The 18,353-nt window shown below is 42.3% G+C and overlaps 2 protein-coding genes across 3 annotated transcripts; both read left to right on the plus strand.

Moving 5' to 3' along the window:
• Window positions 1-2,909: 2,909 nt before the first annotated feature.
• On the plus strand, window positions 2,910-10,384 carry spdl1 (spindle apparatus coiled-coil protein 1). 2 transcript variants are annotated; one of them, XM_085365691.1, is made up of 12 exons: window positions 2,910-3,071; window positions 3,235-3,411; window positions 4,165-4,359; window positions 4,647-4,796; window positions 5,168-5,266; window positions 5,368-5,478; window positions 5,566-5,706; window positions 6,119-6,225; window positions 7,135-7,255; window positions 7,609-7,675; window positions 7,761-8,011; window positions 10,277-10,384. In XM_085365691.1, exons 1-12 carry the CDS (start codon window positions 2,910-2,912, stop codon window positions 10,382-10,384), a joined length of 1,689 nt encoding a protein of 562 aa, XP_085221817.1. The 2 variants fall into 2 exon arrangements, with proteins under 2 accessions (XP_085221817.1, XP_085221810.1); XM_085365684.1 differs by having other exon boundaries at window positions 7,761-8,007; window positions 10,237-10,384.
• A 520-nt stretch (window positions 10,385-10,904) lies between these two features.
• Window positions 10,905-17,207, plus strand: sil1 (SIL1 nucleotide exchange factor). The gene is made up of 12 exons (XM_085365702.1): window positions 10,905-11,010; window positions 11,476-11,579; window positions 13,265-13,400; window positions 14,301-14,406; window positions 14,549-14,654; window positions 14,771-14,857; window positions 14,966-15,061; window positions 15,145-15,266; window positions 15,795-15,891; window positions 16,129-16,293; window positions 16,462-16,626; window positions 16,711-17,207. The coding sequence occupies exons 1-12, from the start codon at window positions 10,905-10,907 to the stop codon at window positions 16,906-16,908; spliced, it is 1,488 nt and encodes a 495-aa protein (XP_085221828.1). The 3' UTR covers window positions 16,909-17,207.
• The last annotated feature ends 1,146 nt before the right edge of the window (window positions 17,208-18,353 follow it).

Raw genomic sequence — 18,353 nt, forward strand, 5'->3', positions numbered from 1 at the left:
AGCCGATTTTTGAGTCGTGCGACCGATTTGGTGATCGGCCCGATTTTGGCCTTCATCGTGCATCGTGTAGTATACGTGGGGTAACGAGAAGCGATTAACACCTCGAGCAGCTCCCGATCATCAATCGCTCGTGAGGGTGTCACCGCAGCTGCTCACGCGCAAACACGTAAACGTCGGTGAAAAAGACGGAGCAGCACGGCTGTGCAGCGTGTGATCTGGACACAAGCGATGGAGGCACAACTTGTAGAACTTTGGAAAGCTCATCCGAGCCTTTTCGATGTGGCCTCACAAAATTATCAGGACCATAACAACCGTGAAAATAGTTGGATTTACACTGCTGCTCAATCACAGCTGCCTGATCATGTTTTTCATTAGCAATTTAGCAAAGTTGATGGTGGTGGTGTGTCTGTGTGAGTGAAAGACAGACAGAGAGAGCGCGACAGATTTTCTGTTATAACCTTCATTTTATGGAGGCACAGTGTGCCGTCCGAGACTTGCACCGCAGTGTCGGCGTTTGTTTCCCTGTTGGCCGGTATTTTCTCCGTAAGCGACCTTTCCTCGACCAATGAGATAAGCGATAATCTAACTTGTCATACTCGAATTGTCATAAGTGTGCTGTCAGCTCATTGGTCACAAAGCAGGAGAGGGGCTGGGAATTATGTTTTCAAACAAAGTGTTAATTCCATTAAAAGTTATAGACTACTTTTGATTCTCACTGTATTACGGGACAAAGTGCGTCCCTTATTAGCTCAATACGGGACGTGTACTTTTGTTTCTAAATACGGGACGATTCCGTTTTTTAAGGGACGGTTGGCAACCCTATTACAAGCCGTTTCCTATGTCTTTGCTGTACATCTAGCAGTTCTCTTTACTTTCTTTATCTTCATGACTATCTCTCTTTTTGCCCCCTTGTATACTTTCCAGTATTTCCACATTCCACTTCCAGATCTCTGTCCAGAGACACACCAAACACCGCCTTGGCAGTTTCCCTCTGCACTGCAGCTGTACATTCCCAGCCATCTGGTATCTCTTCACTACCATCCAAAGCTGTTGAATTTGAGTACATATTTGACTATTTTTTAAATTTGATTAAAATTAATTGAATTTATGAATGGATTCATACATTTAGAAATATTTATTTGTACCTACTGTTTTTACTGTCCATTAATTTATCACAACATTAATTCCTTTAATAATAAAAAAAATCATGTGTAAATGAAGGTACTAATGAATATTTAATTGCGCTATTAATTATTTATCAATGAAATTGTTTATTTCGATGTGCGCAAGTGTCTCGGTCCTCCATACCTAGAGGGCGATATCTCAACAGCGCCAGGTTGACGAATCCCCAAAAAGTCTCGCCGAGTCAAGATGTCGCGATAACTGCTTGGAGTCGGATTCAAATTGTGGCGCTTTGACTGATCGCTAACAAGGTATATTTAATCCTTGTTTTTGTTTATCTATCTTATAGGCACTTCGTCAGTAGAAGAACTGCCCACAGTAGAGTTGTTGCTGCTAATTAAAAGAAAATATCGTTAGTTCGGAGTTTGTCATATTGAAATCTTAACCCCCCCCAGGCTTAGATTGTGTGGCTGAATACGAGCAGGAGCTAGCCATCTTTACCTGACTTGTTGACATTTTTTGGCCGATACTGTTGCTTTTATATCTGCTGTAGCGGTTGCTTATTGTCCTCCTGGACATTTACTGTCACTATTTATCTTATTAACAGCGGGACGTTAGCTTCAGATTAATTGGAAATAAGGAAATTAAAGCTGTATAGCACTGTCTTACAAAACAAACGAGAGCACGGTATAGACGTTAGCATAAACGGTTGCATTTATTTAAGCCTTTTTTGATTACTTTTGTGTGTCACTTTTTAAATACATGCATTGTTTCTGAGTTGGACAGTGGAGTATAAAAAATCTCAAAGCTGCCTCTGACTGCATCAGACTGTAAGTGACAGAGAAAATGAAAACGATAGATAAAATAAAAGTCACATGGTGATAGCAAATAATTCAGGAACTGGATATTGTTAAGACTGACACCAATATTTGCTGATTCAAAAGGCTGATACATCAAATTATATATATTGATTGATTGATTGAATCTTTATTTTGAACATGTTGAAAAAGTATAAAAAAAAAATAGAATTAAAAGAGACAAATGAACAAAGCAAACAAAAGGAAAACGAGCAACCACAACTCCAAATAACGTCCATGTTCAAAAAGGAGCAGGAAGAAGCATAAGCTTATTTAATCCCACCCCTTTTCCACTATCTAGTATCAATAGACTACAGAAATACCTCCTTGTAACTACATTATATGTTATGTGTAATTTTTTTTTTTTTTTTTTTTTTTTTTTTTTAAATATATACACATATGTTTCTATCTATCCATACCTACGTATATACACACATACGCACATATACACATTTTCAATAACCCCATTAACACCTGAAGGATACACAACCTACAATTTTATATATATATATATATATATATATATATATATATATATATATATATATATATATATATATATATAAATATATACCCATACCAACAAACCCGTGCATGCGCACACACATGAAAATATTAGACAAGAACACCCTATCAAATCTCTACCTTTTCCCTGTACCCTGTAAAAACCATATCCTTAAACCGCTTTTTAAACTGCGCCATGCTTGGACATTGCTTCATATCTTTACTTAGTCTGTTCCACAGCTTCACTCCACACACAGAGATGCAAAAACTTTTTAATGTTGTACGGATACGAGGATGTTTTAAATTTAATTCCCCCCTCAAATTGTATATATAATATATATATAATATAAGGTTACGGGCTTTTTCGGTAAAGACTGGCGCACACAACAAACTTTAACACACATTTGTGCGTCCTTCACTTTCCAGATGGCAGCAGAAGAGGAGATCAAGGTACTGAGGATCCAGCTCAGAGAGAAGGAGGAGCAGGTTCATCAGGCTGCTCAAGCTGGCCTGGATCTCCTCAACCAGCAGGTGGAGCTGCAGAACCGACTGGATGAACAAAGAGTAGAGATGACCAACGCCCTTGAGGTCCGCTCTTACACAAATAAAGAGAAAAAGCTCCAGTAAACTGCCATGAGCCCAATACAAAAGTCCTTGTTTTCCTAAGTTTCCCGCCCTGTTGGTCATCCAAACTAACTTCATCATTGTTTCAGACCTCTCCACCTATCTTTGTCTGATGTGTGTGCCACAGGCTCTCGAGCAAGACAAGTACTCGTTGCAGAAGGAAGTGGAGCTGAAAACTCGGATGCTGGAATCACTGCAGTCGGACTTTGACTGTGTGAAGAATCAGCAGAAACGGCACCTTCAAGAACAACAAGAACATCTGGAGAGGGCTCATAGCATGGCACTCAGTGAGCTTCACAACAAGGTACAACAGCACGTGGTCTCATCTGGTATGAGGCCTGTACTAATGAGTGAAATTAGGGATAGGGAGCTATGCTAAATGTAAATGGTAAATGGCCTGTATTTGTATAGCGCTTTTCTAGTCCCTAAGGACCCCAAAGCGCTTTACACAACCTGTCATCCACCCATTCACACACACATTCACACACTGTGTACTATGTGTATCTATGTGAGTTATGAGGTTAAATGCACTATGGTATCTTACACCAGTAAAAGCCCCAATTCTTGAGTGGCTGTTAGAGCAGTAAAGTGAGATAGTTGTTGAGGTGTACCACGCTGTCACTGCCTTCAGAACTGCCTTCATTCTTTTTGGGGCTGGAAACATGATTCAGAGAATCTGGTCCGTATTGAAATGATGGAGTTACACAGTTGCTGCAGATTTGTTGGCTGTACATACAGATGCAAATTTCCCATTCCACCACATCTGTATGAGTACAGTAACTGTCCTGTTGTAGAAAACAGATTGACATGAATTAAGCTTTGCATTATGCTGTGCATTACACTGCTGGAAGCAGACATAGAGACACTATGGTCATAAAGGGTCACGGTCAGCAACAATACTCAGATATGCTGCAGGATTCAAACGATGCTCAGGTAGTGCTAATGGGCTCAGAGTGTACCAAGAAAATCTCCCTCACAGCCTGACTGGTACACGGCAGGATGGATACACGCTGTCATGTTGTTTTCCAACCTGTGATTGTGGTTTTTGCTGTCTCAGATCCTGAGGTTGCAGTCTTCTCTAGAAGAGTCCCAGCTGAATGAAAAACAGCTGAAACATAAGCTGGAAATGCAGACCGAGACGCTGAATAACAAGACGGAGGAGCTCCGAGCTCTAAATGAACACACACAGAGTTCCATGACGTCGGAAATGATAGAGGTGCAGATGAAGATCACAGAGCTGGAGAACGTTAAAGTGAGTGACTTACAAAGGAAGGTTCTACAGACGGCTCATTCTCACAGCGACAGTGTGATAATAGAGACCATCCAGAGCTGAGCTGCTATGTTAAGCTGTTCAGAGAAAGGCTTGTGGATCTGACAAGCTGCTTAGTTTTTCCAGATGTTTTTGGTCCTTTGAGCACCACAAAGCATGTACCATCCAGGTCAACTAACACGAGAAGTACCTAGATGAATAAAAATCATTAATGGCATGAGAAGAAGAGGTGTTGAATCAGCATGTGGTGTAATCTGTTCATCTACCAGGTGGAGCTGGAGCAGGCACTGCAGGAATCGCAGTACAAGGAGCAGCAGCTGGAACTGAGCAACAGCAGCCTGCAGCGGCAGCTGGAGCGAATCACCGAAGAAAAGGAGGAAAGGCAGAAAGAAGCGGTGTCCTGGTTCAATGCATTAGAGGTGAACATGTTACAGTCTGCTGTTCTCTGTGTTGTGCAGTCACACCAGGGTGGAAATGCCTGGAAAGGTCTTAAATAAGCACTTTCACTAATCTCAAAATAGATTAACAATATAATAATCTAAAAGTATTAATGGAACGATTGAAATTAGGCAAGTAGGAGATGATATTGTGCATTTGATGAAGCTCGTACTTGCTGCTTGGTTGGTTGTGTCCGACTCTGCTGCGGTCACGTCCTGTGATAGTCTAATCAGGGCAAAGTTGATAATACAATCCAATTTTGAATTCTTAGAGAAGCGTGTTTAGTTTCACACAGTAAGCATTTCCACAGACTGTCGCTTCAGTTGTTGTCTTTCTCTCTCTGTAATGACAGAAATCTCGTGAGGCCAACAGGGATCTGCAGATCGAGTTGGATCAGGTTCTTCAGCAGGCCCAGGATCCAAACAGCAAAGGGAACTCGCTGTTTGCTGAGGTGTGTCACACTTTCCTTTGGCAGCAGGTCTCTCTGTAAGTCCAGAGTTGTGCTTGAATCGAACCTGGAACCTCAGTAAATGGCTCCATGTTGTGTTGCAGCTGGAGGATAAGCGGGCTGAGATGGAGAGGCAGCTCATCAGTGTGAAGGTCCAGTACCAGTCGCTGCAGAAAATACACGCCTTTAGCAAACAGCAGATGCAGCGCTTGAAGGTAGCGTGCGATAGCTCATCTGGTCGGTCGCCGGTTTGTAACTGGTTGGTGGTTGGCTGACAGTATGGATGTGCGTGTTTGGTGCAGGTGCAGATAGCCACTCTGATGCAGCTGCAGGGCTCCAGGGCTGACCCTGCTCAGCTGGAGAGACTGCAGTCCATGCTGTCGGAGAAAAATGGAGAGATCCAGAATCTGATGACTAAACTGCAGAGGCTGGAGAAGGTGGAGGTGAGAACGTAACAGTCAGTGCAGTTTGTAGAACGACTTCACGTTGAGAAAGTGTGTGCGCTCGTGCGAGAGTAACACCTGCCCTGTTCCACAGACAATTACACAAAATGCTTTTAGAGCAGATTTACTTCACGTTAGTCCTACTTACTGAAAAAAACTTTCCCAGCAGACTAAGAGGTGCTAGCATAGCATTTATAAATTAGAGCTGGATATTAACAAGTCCAAAATCTACAGAAAACTACAGGCTCAGATAGAGCCTTGTCTCTAGCAAATGGGATGTTTTCTGCTTTAACAGGAGCTCGGCTAAGCCTCTCACATAACATGAACTTGTGCTGTTTTACTTATGAGATAAAATGCTACACCTGCTCTCCTAGATTCGGACACAGTCACATGTCGTTTGTTCCGTGTGTAGATGTTATTGAAGTCTCAGCCAGCTAATCCGGCTCCAGCCGATGATGGAGATGGCCAGGATGAAACATACTACACCGACCTGCTCAAAATGAAGCTCAGCAACACTCTGTGAGTTTGGCTGTTTTCTGGCCTTTTGCTTGACCATCTACAGGTTGCCTAGAAATATAATGATCTGAATAAAAGAAAGAAATTGTCAGTTGGCCTTTCTTGCCATCAAAATGAGTCTGGATCCATATTTTGGGACAGATGTATCCATAAATGTCTGATTATTGGCTCGTTAGAGCAGCATACAATCTTGGTTCACTTTCATGGTAAATGGACTGATACAGTGATTATTCTGCTCTGCTTGAACACTGAAAGTGCTTTAAAGAAAGGTCAGTGAAACAATGTTAAACAATTTATCTTTAATGTGAGATATTCAGGTTGACACAATGAGAACGCGTGAAAAACATGTTGGAAATGTAGCTTTAAAAAACGAAACAAAAAAGACAACAGGTTGGATCGACGGGAAAAATACATTACAGGTAAATTTATGTGAAGAAGCCAGTGCTTTGAGCCCCATTCATCGGGAGACAACTTGAAGTCCGCCACCTTATAGACGGTCCTTGGGTGCTTAATGTAACAGTGTTGTTGGACTTGGATGAAAGTGGGAAAACGGCCACAGTAATTAGGCTCAGACGTTAGAATAGAAGTAGAATCACTGTGCAGCTGAAGAAACCATCACAAGAACAAAAGAGGTTTTATCCATTTATAACGGATTTTTCTGTCTTTCGATCTTTATGCAGGAAGTCTGGGTCAGGTGGTTGGTTTTCTTGGTTTCATGAATCAGTGCTTAATTGTAAAACACATATTTGCCTGCACTGGGAAGATTTGATATTTTCAGGATAAAAAATAAACTGTTACTGTAACAAAGAAGGTTAGACTTCAGTTATTTCATCTACATATTTAACTTCGGCTTCAAATAGTGTGTGTGTGTGTGTGTGTGTGTGTGTGTGTGTGTGTGTGTGTGTGTCTTAGTAAGGATGCAGAGCGTCTGAGAGATGAGCTTTCTCTTCAGAGGATGAAGTCTTTGTCAGAGAGTCAGAGAGCTCTGGAGCTGGAGAGGAAACTCTTCACATCTGAGCGGCTGCTCAAACAGGTAACAGGCTGCTCTCACTGCAGCACTTCCCTGTGTTAGTATCTCTTACAAGTGCCGTTTAAAACTACAAAGCAGATGGAAGCACAAGAGGTAGTGTTTTACCTCTAGGTAGTGTTTTCTGTGGAAATCTTAAATAATTATAAAATGACATCTAAAAAAATAACAATACTAAAATAACTTCATGGTTTTACAGTAATCGTGTAGCTCTAGTTGGTATATGTACTTGGTTTGTTTCTTCTACTGAGCTGTAAATTTGAGCCCCATGATGGGATTTTTGTAAGGAATGTGGACTATTGTATCTGCTGTGATCTTATATTTGCTATTTGATTGGATATTTCCATTTCCTGCTGCAGGCTCAGAGTGACAAGATCAAGTTACAGTTGCGAGTAGAGGAGCTCCAACACAAATATGAGCCAAAAGGTATGTAGCATAGCGCGCCCGCTCTGTACACATGTACACATGCGCCAGGGTTGTTGCAGCTCTGTAACTGTGCTGTCACCTGCAGAGGCAAAGAAGAATCTCATCCAGAAGAGAAAGAGAGAGAAACTTCCTGTTGACATCACACCCTCCGTGGAGGAGGCACCGCTGGACCGGACCAAGGAGGCCGTTGCTGTGGTGACAGATACAGCGGACCCCGAGGCTGACATGCGTCCTCCACTGAGCTCCTCAGCAGGTGTTTCAGAGGCTGAGCCACGGCCTGCAAAGTGTGTGAAGATCAGTGAAAACGAAGCTAGTGTAATTCCCAACCCCAGGTATGTACTAACAGCAGGGATGTGTACGACCAACTAAGTTCTTGGGAGTTTAGCGTTGGCTTTAACCCCGACCTTGCAGAGACGCCAAGGTAGTTTACATGACTGTACATAAATTTCTGTCCACAAGTTGCAGCTAAGGCATAAATACAGGTGGTTTTTCTGTTTAGGGGATTATTAGTAACATTTTGTCTGTATTTGTTAAACTGGAAGGATTTCATGAGTTTTAATCTTTGGTTTTGAAAAGTTGAGGCATTGTTCTCTGTAATATCTATGCTCCTCGTGATGAAGATGATGGGGGTGATTGTGATTGGCAGTTTGATTCTAGTCCACAGTAGGGCTGCCACAAACGATTATTTTGATAGTCGACTAGTCACCGATTATTTTTTGCGATTAGTCGACTAATCAGATCATCATCCATTGGACGTAAAACTACAGCTTATTGCACCAGCAGCATCTGCTCTTATATAACTATCATTAGCTTACAGCTTTAAGTGTTTCAGGTCTGTGCTAACTAAAAATAAAGACAAGATGATAGTTTATTAAATTTTAATGAAGTTTGCAGATTGTTTCGGTAAAGTTTAATAAACTCCTTGCTATCTAAAATATAACAGGACACCGGAGTATATTCTCCAGCATCTCACACTTCTGATAATCAGCTGTCTGCTTGACGTTTATTCAGCTGTGTAAAAACTATAACTTTAATCTCAGACAAACTGATTTACTCAGGAACAAATAAAATACTAAAAAAAAAAAAAAAGCCAAACAACAACATTTTAAGTTATCTAAGTGACTCATATATATTTAACCTGAGGAGTGAAAGACGGCGGTGGGTTTGACAACGATTTGCGGGGAGTCCGGTGTTCTCACGGCGCTAGTGAGCCTAGCCCCCGGCTAGCTAACGAGCTAGTGGGTAACAGACGTCTCCGAAAACGTCGGAGCGCTTTTGAAAATATGTGGTGTCCTGATAAACTGAGCAGATATTTGAGGTTTACACAGCTACATTCTCGCCTGATAATATGTTAAACGTTTATTTTGTGACCCAGAAAGAATAATAAGAGTAATATTAAAACTAACTAGCTGCCGCCATTGTTGGAAACTGCGCTGGGCCGCGCTATGAATTCTGGGACACAGCTGCTTCTTCTTCTTCTTCTTCTTCGGGGTTTAACGGTAGCTGACATCCTTGTACATGCAGTGCTGCCATCTTCTGTTTCAGTCCGTTATTACACTCTTAAATCCTGCTACTTATTCCTGCGTCTTTTGTGATCTTACAAAGTTTCAAACGACGCGTTGACTATTAAATCAGTCGTCGACGATTTTGATAGTCGACGTAATCGTGACTAGTCGACAAATCGTGGCAGCCCTAGTCCACAGTGTGATCTTTGAGTGGAAAATTTAATGTTTCTTGGTTGTGTTTTGTTTTTCCAGTAGATTTTGTAGTCTGTGTTATTGGAAACACTGATAGTTGGTATAGGAGAGAATGTTTGTCTCCACTGTTGCAATTTGGCCAATAAAAAAAAGGCCTTTGATAGCAGAGCATGACTTTTGTCTTCCACCCCTCACCCCCGACCGCTCATGGCACATGGCCCCACCCCCCCGGTTCTGATGGAGGTTTCTTCCTGTTAAAAGGGAGTTTTTCCTTTCCACTGTCCCAAAGTGCTGCTCATAAGGGGTCATATGATTGTTGGGGTTCCTCTGTTTTCTCTGTTGTCTTTACCTTACAATCTAAAGCACTGTGAGGCAACTGTTGTGATTTGGTGCTATATAAATAAATGTTTCATATTGGGAGGGAAGAATTGTGAGCTGTAGAAGCTCGGGCATCCTTAAAGAGTTACTGCGAGGTTGGTTTATTCTAATTTCTGACATAGTGGGTCTAGTAACTAATAATAAAGCATCAGGCCTTTTTTCCCTGTGAATTGTTATGTTCCTTTAATTTTATGGTTTTGTCATATTGCTCAAAGAAAATTGCAAATATTTTAAAGTGTTTAGTGTTCTTCTGAATCAGTGACTTGCCAAATCCATATTTGAAGCTGAGTGCTGAAGAGAAAGGTCCTGTTTACTTTGTCAAATGCTTTTTCTTCTAATGACACTAATAAGCTTGTTTAAAAATAAATAGTCTCAGCGCAACTTTAGTCCTGTTTTGGCACATCGTGTTGTTGACTAAGTACAGATGAAAACTGTAAGATCAGGAGCCGAATGAGCAGTAACTGAATTGTTTTTGGTTGTTCTCAGCTCTCCTTCAGCTGACTGTAAGGAGAAAGTGATGGAGGAGAACCAGCAGCAGAATAAGCGAGAGGAGAGGAGAAAGAAACAGAAAGCAGTGGAGATGATCCATGTCAGTTCTAACAGCAGCATGGAGAACCAGTGCGCTCAGCAGTAGGACTCATCACGCCTGGACTACACACCGTCACATGTGGACATGTATATGATGCTGCTGTCATTTCTAATAGTCTTTAAAATAAAACAACTTCTGTTCTTATAAATATTATAATTATTAATTTGTTCTACAATTGTACCCACACATTTAAATCTATTAAAATGTTTCCAACATGCTGTATATTCATTTTTTCAATTCTTTCTTGTTACATTCTGTGATATGCAACATATCTTTAAAATACATCAAGTGCAGTAAGTATACATATGTTTCATATAAATATACTCTATAACTTTCTTATTTTCTCTAGCCCACATAATTAAACATTTCAGTTACATAAAACGTGAATTTTGATTTTATGTACTGTATAACCTGTATAATAAATATGTGTAAAATATGCCACCTCCTACACCAGCTGCTGTATTCCATTTATTTGAATATATAACACGCTACACCAGCAGGGGGCAGCAGCGGGAGGTTTGTGTACTGTACCGCAGCTCAAAGAAGAGAAGCTGTACGTGGACCAATGAGAATCGACGGAAAAGTAGAAGCTTTCGGATGTCTGCGGGAACTGTCAGAACAGGTGAAGGCATCGCTTCAGCTTCACTGCTGCTCTACTGTCGCTCGGACTGGTGAGTGTTTGCTAACCTGAACGCTGTCGCCGTCACGGAGCGGTCCTTGGTCGCAGCTTTCTGGTTCCTCGGGATTTGGGAACTCTTAGCTGTCAGCTGTTACGGCGTTACTTACGTGCTCATTGTGTCGCCTAGATATGCAAACATGTGTAGAGCTGTCATTGTGTCACTTTTTTGGTAGCCAATCTGTAAAGACGCTCACAGCCCGGTGAGTCACGCCAGACTCTATTCAACATCTTGACTTTTTAAATCGACATATTTCTCAAAGCAGATTATCACCAGAGACGGAACAAAAAGTAGTTTAGTCCCATTTTTTGGTTAAAACACGAGATTAGAGAGTGGAGTTTTGCCCCGGGCTGGAGAACAGTAATAAGGACCAGTGGTGTAGTGGTTAACCCCCCTCGTAAAGCTCATGCAGCACCTGAAGGTAGCTATGATTCTGACATGCCGTGCTGTGTATTCCAGTCACCATGAAGCTGATACCCTTTCATGTCGGGGGAACCTCCTTCATCCTGGCCGTCCTCTTGGTGCTGCATTACTGTCACATAGCCAGCATTCTTGGCCACAAGGTAGGTTAAACCTTTTGCTCTGATAAAGTGTTTAAAGCTCTCAGATGTTCTCGAGCATGTCATTTAGTTTCGCTGCACCTGTGATAAGATGGATTTGGCAGCAGTGATGGGTGGAAAGAGCTGCTGATCAAAGCCTGGCTGTGGGCAAACTGAAGACTCGTGAGAACATCCACGTGTGTTTCAGCTGCAGCTGGGACTTGGCTGGAATTAGCGGTGTGATAAAAGCTGTTACCTTTTAACCCAGGTAACTCTCACTGGTAACCAGTGTTGGTCAAGTTACTTGAAAAAAAGTAATCAGTAACTAATTACTGATTACTTCCCCCAAAATAATCCGTTGCTTTACTGATTACTTATTTTCAAAAGTAATTAATTACTTAGTTACTTTTTAAAACACTATTTACAACCTGAGTAGGTGATAAAGTGATAGATCTTTCAGCCCAATTCTACTTTTTCTGCATAATCCATCATACAAAATGTAATCAAATGGAAAAGTCTCTTTTTTTAACTTGTTTTATCAGTTTTAATCTTTTAACTTTATGCATCAAGCAAAGATTTAATTATATGCAACATTCTCTGACTGGAAGAAATTAGTTTAACATTTAAACCTATTTTCTGCACATTCCAGCACATAAAATAAAATATTTTTTGTGTTTACACTCAGTCTTTCAAATAGATGCAAGTAAAACACAGCAGAAAATAAATAAAGTCAAAGACTCAGCGGTCCTGTTGCTCTATTTTCACCTGTAAAGCAGGAGTGGGGCAGGCGGAGGTTTACCCTGGTGCAGGTGTGCCGCGGTCAGTGGAAGGATACGGCAGTTTCTCTGTGAACGTCACATTCCCGTCATAGCGCACTCAGTGCTTGTTGGAAGTTTAGGGGTTTTTTCGCTGTAAAAAGAAGTTTTCTTCCCACGCACAGCGGACACTAATGTTTTTTGTCACTTTTTATGGAATCAAACTCAAAGTAAGGTCAGTACTTCCACGCTTTAAACGCTGCACGCTCATACTCTCTCCCACAATCGATATATGATCCACTGTTTCACTAACGTTGCACTGGCTTACGTCACTGTCATGAGACATTCTCGCAAAAAATCACGGTTTTAGTAACGCAGCGTTCCTATGGGAAAGTAATCTAATTACCGTTTTTGCAATAGTAATCCCTTACTTTACTCCTTACTTTAAAAAAGTAATCGGATTACAGTAACGCTACTGCCCATCTCTGCTGGTAACAAATGAAGACATCAGTGTTTTTATGGCAGTACACCATAAATGACAGTATCTTGTAACGGGACTCATGCAAAGAATAAAAATGAAGGGCTGCAAATCAGAACTGGTCTCCTTGTTTTACATGCTAAAAGCGATGATGCCTTTGTTCTGTGCACTGTCGCTTCTCAGGAGGAATGTGACTCATAGTCTAAAGGGGCTGTGCATGCTTAGTAACACTAAAGAAAAGAAAGGCGCTGTATAAATGCTGGTATATTTCCATGAAGTTAATTAGCCTCTTTAGAGAGAACTTGGAGTGTTAGAGCTGGAGTGCTCGTATGCTGATGTAAGAGCTATGAAGTAAAAATAAAAAACAGCAAGCACCATCAAAAATGGCATCTGAGTTTGAATGAAACCCAAAGAAAGGTGTTTGTCATTAAACCAGGGAGGTGTCTAAATTTCTTCCCATGTTTCTCTTTGTGCAGTCTGGAGGCGATTTAATCGTGGTGGAAAACCCAGAACATGATTCTGTAAACGGTGAAGAGGAAGACGTGGCAGAAGATGATGAAGGAGATTTAGACGTTGTCCAGCCCAGTGAGCAGTGGCAGACACTTAAACCAGGTCATGCCCTCAGTGTTTTCCTTCACAGGGCTTTTTCTCTGGTTCTGAATAATGACAATCAGTCCTAAGATAAACACAACTTTGTGTATGATCTAATGCTTCAGATGAGGATAGACCTTATATAGATGAAGCCTCCATATGGGATTTATTTGATCCTCCTTTCATGTAACCTCACAAAGGTTGTTACTAAAATGATGATTTTGCATAGAGAAAATGTATCTGTGAAGTTTAATCGTGCCAACACAGTTATTGTGATAGCCAATATTTGTTAAATAACCATTATTGACGCAACAATCAACACTTACCCATGTTGCAGTTCCTTTGGTGGCTCCAGAAGGGAGTGAGTCCCAGTAGCTGTAGCAATCTCCATGGATGTCCTGTTAATAAGGCCAACGAAACGATGTTTAGTCTCTTACAAGCTGGTAACAAAGTGTTGTCTGGTTCACCCTTAAACCTAGCTGGTGTTTTTTCTGCTTGAATGATTCGGTGTTAAGTGGCTTAACAAACCAAAAGGTACAAAGTCTAGAGTGGAAAGAAGTGAAAAGCAGCCAGTGCACAAAGAGGCTCTGAAAGACTTTCAGAAAGCAGAAAATCTAAATGTAGCAACAGGAAGGGTGGTTCAAAACATTTTCAGAGTACTTCATTACAAAAATTCACATTAGAGTGTGGCAGCGTGTAATTGTTGTTATTGACAGACATGATTTGCTGCACATACTAAAGGCCTTTATGCGGGACCTTATATCACATATACACAGCCATTAGCTGACTCAAACATCGGTTTGTATTTGCATCCATCCATTTTCTGCTGCTTCTGGGTCGCATCAATCTGCGAGCTCACGAGTTTCATAATATTCAGCAGTCGTATAATTATTTTGAGCAACTCTGTCTGTGCACACACAGGTCAGGCAGTGCCACAAGGTTCTCACGTGAGGCTGAATCTGCAGACAGGTGAGAGGGAGGTCAGACTGGGAGAAGAGCAGCTGAAATACTGGACAGAGGAGCACAGGTGGGGGTCCAGGCTAAAACTTCAGTCTGCAGACAGTAGTTTATTTCGCTCCCTTTAATACTTCTTCCAGCAAAGTGCACCCAGTAGGGGGCAGTAGTAGGAAAAGATAAAATGGCTTTGCAGTAAAAGTGTACATTTGCAGGGAGGAAGAAGCGCTCCGGTCTTCCTTTAATCCCGATGAGCTGAAACGAGCCATGAAGAAGATAAAAGAGGACTGGAAGCTTGGAAGCAAGGACACAGAGCAGAAGGTAGCAGCTCAAATGCCACTGTTGAACTTCTGATTACATGCTGGCAGCAGAAGCTTTAAGTGTGCCCACATATGAGCCTTTACTGTGTGTCTCCACTGCTCGCTGGGCGCTTCTAGGACTCTGTGGCTTCTAAGTTTCGCACAATGGAGGAGTTGAAGAAAGACATGGCTCAGCTGGACCTGCTGCTGGAGACGGATGTTCAGGTACATCAGTGTTCCTGGATCTCACGTATGATTGTGACGTGACCTTGAGTGAGCTGTTACTGTGAAACGTTTTGAGCTTCAGTCAAATGAAGTTTCTTGCATGTGTAGATAATGAGGCGTCTGCTGGAGCAGTTCAACAGCAGCAACTCAACTAGCGAACAAAGACTGAGCATCCTGACGGAGCTCGAATATCTGGTGCATCAGGTAACACACACACAGGATGATGTTTCACACTGTGGTGAATTGTCCCGTCTCTAACCCTGCATGCATGCTTGTATGTGTGCTAGGTGGATAATGCTCAGACTCTGTGCTCCATGGGGGGCCTCCAGTTCCTTTTAGAAGGTCTGAACAGCTCTGACTTCAGATTACAGGAAAGCTCTGCTTTCGTCCTGGGCTCTGCATTAGCCAGGTATGATATTTAGACTTGATTAAGCTTGATTAGTCTGATGTTCCAGATATGCAGATATGTCACTTCTTGCTGTACAGTGGTGTCTGTGATCACATCGAGCTTCTGTAGCTGTTTAAAATCAAAACAGGTGGTTTTTAAATACATTTTTGACTTTTCTCTGCAAATTGTGCACAACATTATGTTTTGTTCTTGTTTACTATGTGACTGAGTTGTAATGCAATAACCCTGATTGCGATGGCACTCCAACAGTGCTGCAGCTTATCAGCTGAGATCGTATAATGTCACAGAACACTGGCTGCACAACATGTGGTACATCATGGTTTTGGGTTCCTTTTTGGAAAAAAACCAAATTTGAATTTTGAAAGCCAAGCAGCAACTTCCAGGCGTCGAAAAGTTCCAAATAATAGTCAAATAAATAGTTGAATATGAGAATATGAGTCTTGAAAGTCTCAAATCTCTTCTGAGCAAAACACTTGAGTTGAAAGCAAACACGACTGTCAGCGTTGTCACACTTTGTGTGTCCTGCAGTAATCCAGCAGTTCAAGTTGAAGCCGTGGAGAATGGCGCTCTCCAGACACTGTTAACCACGCTGGCCACTGCTCAGCAACTCAGAGTCCAAAAAAAGGTAAGCACACCCACACAGCTTTCAGTTTATGTTCAGAAAGTTGGAGACAACACGTTGCACAGAGAGCTTGACAAAAGAAGGCAACTCGACTTGTTTAGGTTTGTGAAGATGCTTCACCTCTCATCCAGGAAACTCTCAAGACTACCATGACTTGTAAGAATGAGAACCGCCACAGACACACACACACACACACACACAGCTGAAGAGTGTGTGTGTGTGTGTGTTCGTTCTGTCTAGGTTCTGTTTGCAGTGGCTTCCCTCTTGCGTCACTTCCCCTATGCACAGCGTCACTTCCTGACACGTGGGGGTCTGCAGGTCCTGTCAGAGCTGTTCAGGACTGACAACAGTGGAATTCTGCGTACACGCATCGTCACCATGTTATACGATATGATTACTGAGAAGGTACAGTAGACGCACGCTCCTGCTCCTCGATTCCAAGCCCAGTGCAGTGCTCCTCTTCAAATACAAGGTCTAAATGATCTGAATGATTAAAGTTGGTATCAGTAGGTTGGGACTTTCCAGTGCCCAGCTCGTGGGATCGTTCTCATGATCTCTTCTCTCCTCTTCCAGGAGCTGATCTTCCAGGGAGGTCTGGACCCAGTACTGGACGCGTCTCATGATGAGCGGCGGCGTCAGTACTCTAAGGTGTCTTTGCAGGAGGAGCTGTTGGAGAAGGGCTGGTGCATTCTGGTCCCACAGCTCCTGGAGTCTTCAGAGAATGACTACAGAGAGAAGGTGGGTGGTTTCATCTATTTTGCATTAATAGTATAACAACTGTTAAAAAGAACTTTCCCTGAGAGTCGGTGCTGTTTTTTGCAGGCTCTCCGGGCTTTGTTGGCAATGGCTCCAGTGTGTTTGGATCAGTACCGCTCAGACGGCTCTCTGCAGGCTTCTCTTCACTCTCTGAAGCAAGAGTACCAGGACATGATCCAGTCAGAAATAATTCTAGCAGAAGAGAACACCTACTTTGAGGAGATTGTAGAACTCATCGATGCACTGCAAGTGAAAATGAAATGATCAGAGGACAGCACTTTGACGTTTCATATGAACATGGCGTACATCGAGGAGCTGGCACTTTTACTCTGTTGGGGTCAGTCGATCGCAGAGCAGTGGACAAGGAACACAATTTTGAGGACATAACGAGTGAGCTGGAAGACAGATCTGCGATTAGTCAGCATGAACACAACCAACAAATACTTCACGTGTTGCCTAAAAATGTTCTCCACACTTCTGAAGCTGTTCGTATGGCCTCTCTGAGAGGTCACATCGAGGGTGATTTTACCATCAATAACGTTGCTTTTCTTCCAATCACTGTGGTGAGTGGGTAGGGTGGTGAGTGGGTAGGGTGGTGAGTGGGTAGGGTGGTGTGTGGGTAGGGTGGTGTAGTCCAGGTATGTGCTCCAGATGCTATAGAGGATGTGCACATACTGACTGCACACACACCGCTAATCCCAAAGAGCAGTGATCCCTGTTGCTGTATGGAGTCTCTTCTGGTTGCCGTCACAAGTGAATGTGTCACAGAAGGAATTGGTTCACAGTGATGGTGGCATGGTGATGGCCATGTAGTCCCGCTGCACGTTTGATAGGAAGCAAGAGCTGGGTCATGTGCTTTGCAGCAACGTCACTTTGCCAGGATGTAACTGGCTTCACTTCCTCTAACATTAGACATCAGGTTGGGTAAGTGCGCGTGTTATGGGTGTTAAGTCAGTTTCATGCAGAAGGCAGCGTCGGCAACGTCTGACTGATCACAAACGTGGATGTTTACTGGCAGCAGAGCGACGGATTTTATGAAGACCGTCAAGCAACGCAGCAACCACGGCTGAAGTATCTGAATGTGGAATAGAGTGCTGTACATACAGTATTAAACAACACTGTATGATTGCATGTTCAAGGTTAACCCTTAAGTTGCTGTGCTTATCCCCAGATCCCCCTCTGTATGCCTCATGAAAACCAGACTTTGTGACCACATGGGGATGTAAAAACTGTTTGACACTTAATTTTAAAGTCATGCCGCTCTGTGTGGTGGACAGTGTGAATGATACTGTAACATGAACGAGTGTTGTTGGTGGCATACAGACAGAAGGACATCGTCTGCTGTGCCAGGTGTAGCAGTCCACTTCCAGCTCCTCTAGGTCCCGACCTGAACCCACTGCACCACCCCTTCCCTGCAGCAGAGCCACAGACCACACCCCCACCACAATTACTGTTTATGTAACTTAGGCAACCTGACTTCACACCCAATGGAAACACGTTTTTCATCTGTTTTAAAATAAGAAAACAGGATTGTATTTGAAATGTTATTTTCTAAGACTAATGTTCTACTCTATAGGTTACAGGAAATTTAAGCGTCTGGTAATACAAGTTATTGCAACTAACAAGAATGTGCTGCAAGTTGCAGTAGAATTTGGATAGATTTGTTTTGTAGTAATATTTTCACTCTGGACTGATAACTTCAACATATT

Source organism: Diplotaxodon limnothrissa, linkage group LG2 (genome assembly GCF_057381915.1).
Source record: "Diplotaxodon limnothrissa isolate DT_005_m linkage group LG2, D_limnothrissa_male_GT1.1, whole genome shotgun sequence".
NCBI classification, from domain to species: domain Eukaryota; kingdom Metazoa; phylum Chordata; class Actinopteri; order Cichliformes; family Cichlidae; genus Diplotaxodon; species Diplotaxodon limnothrissa.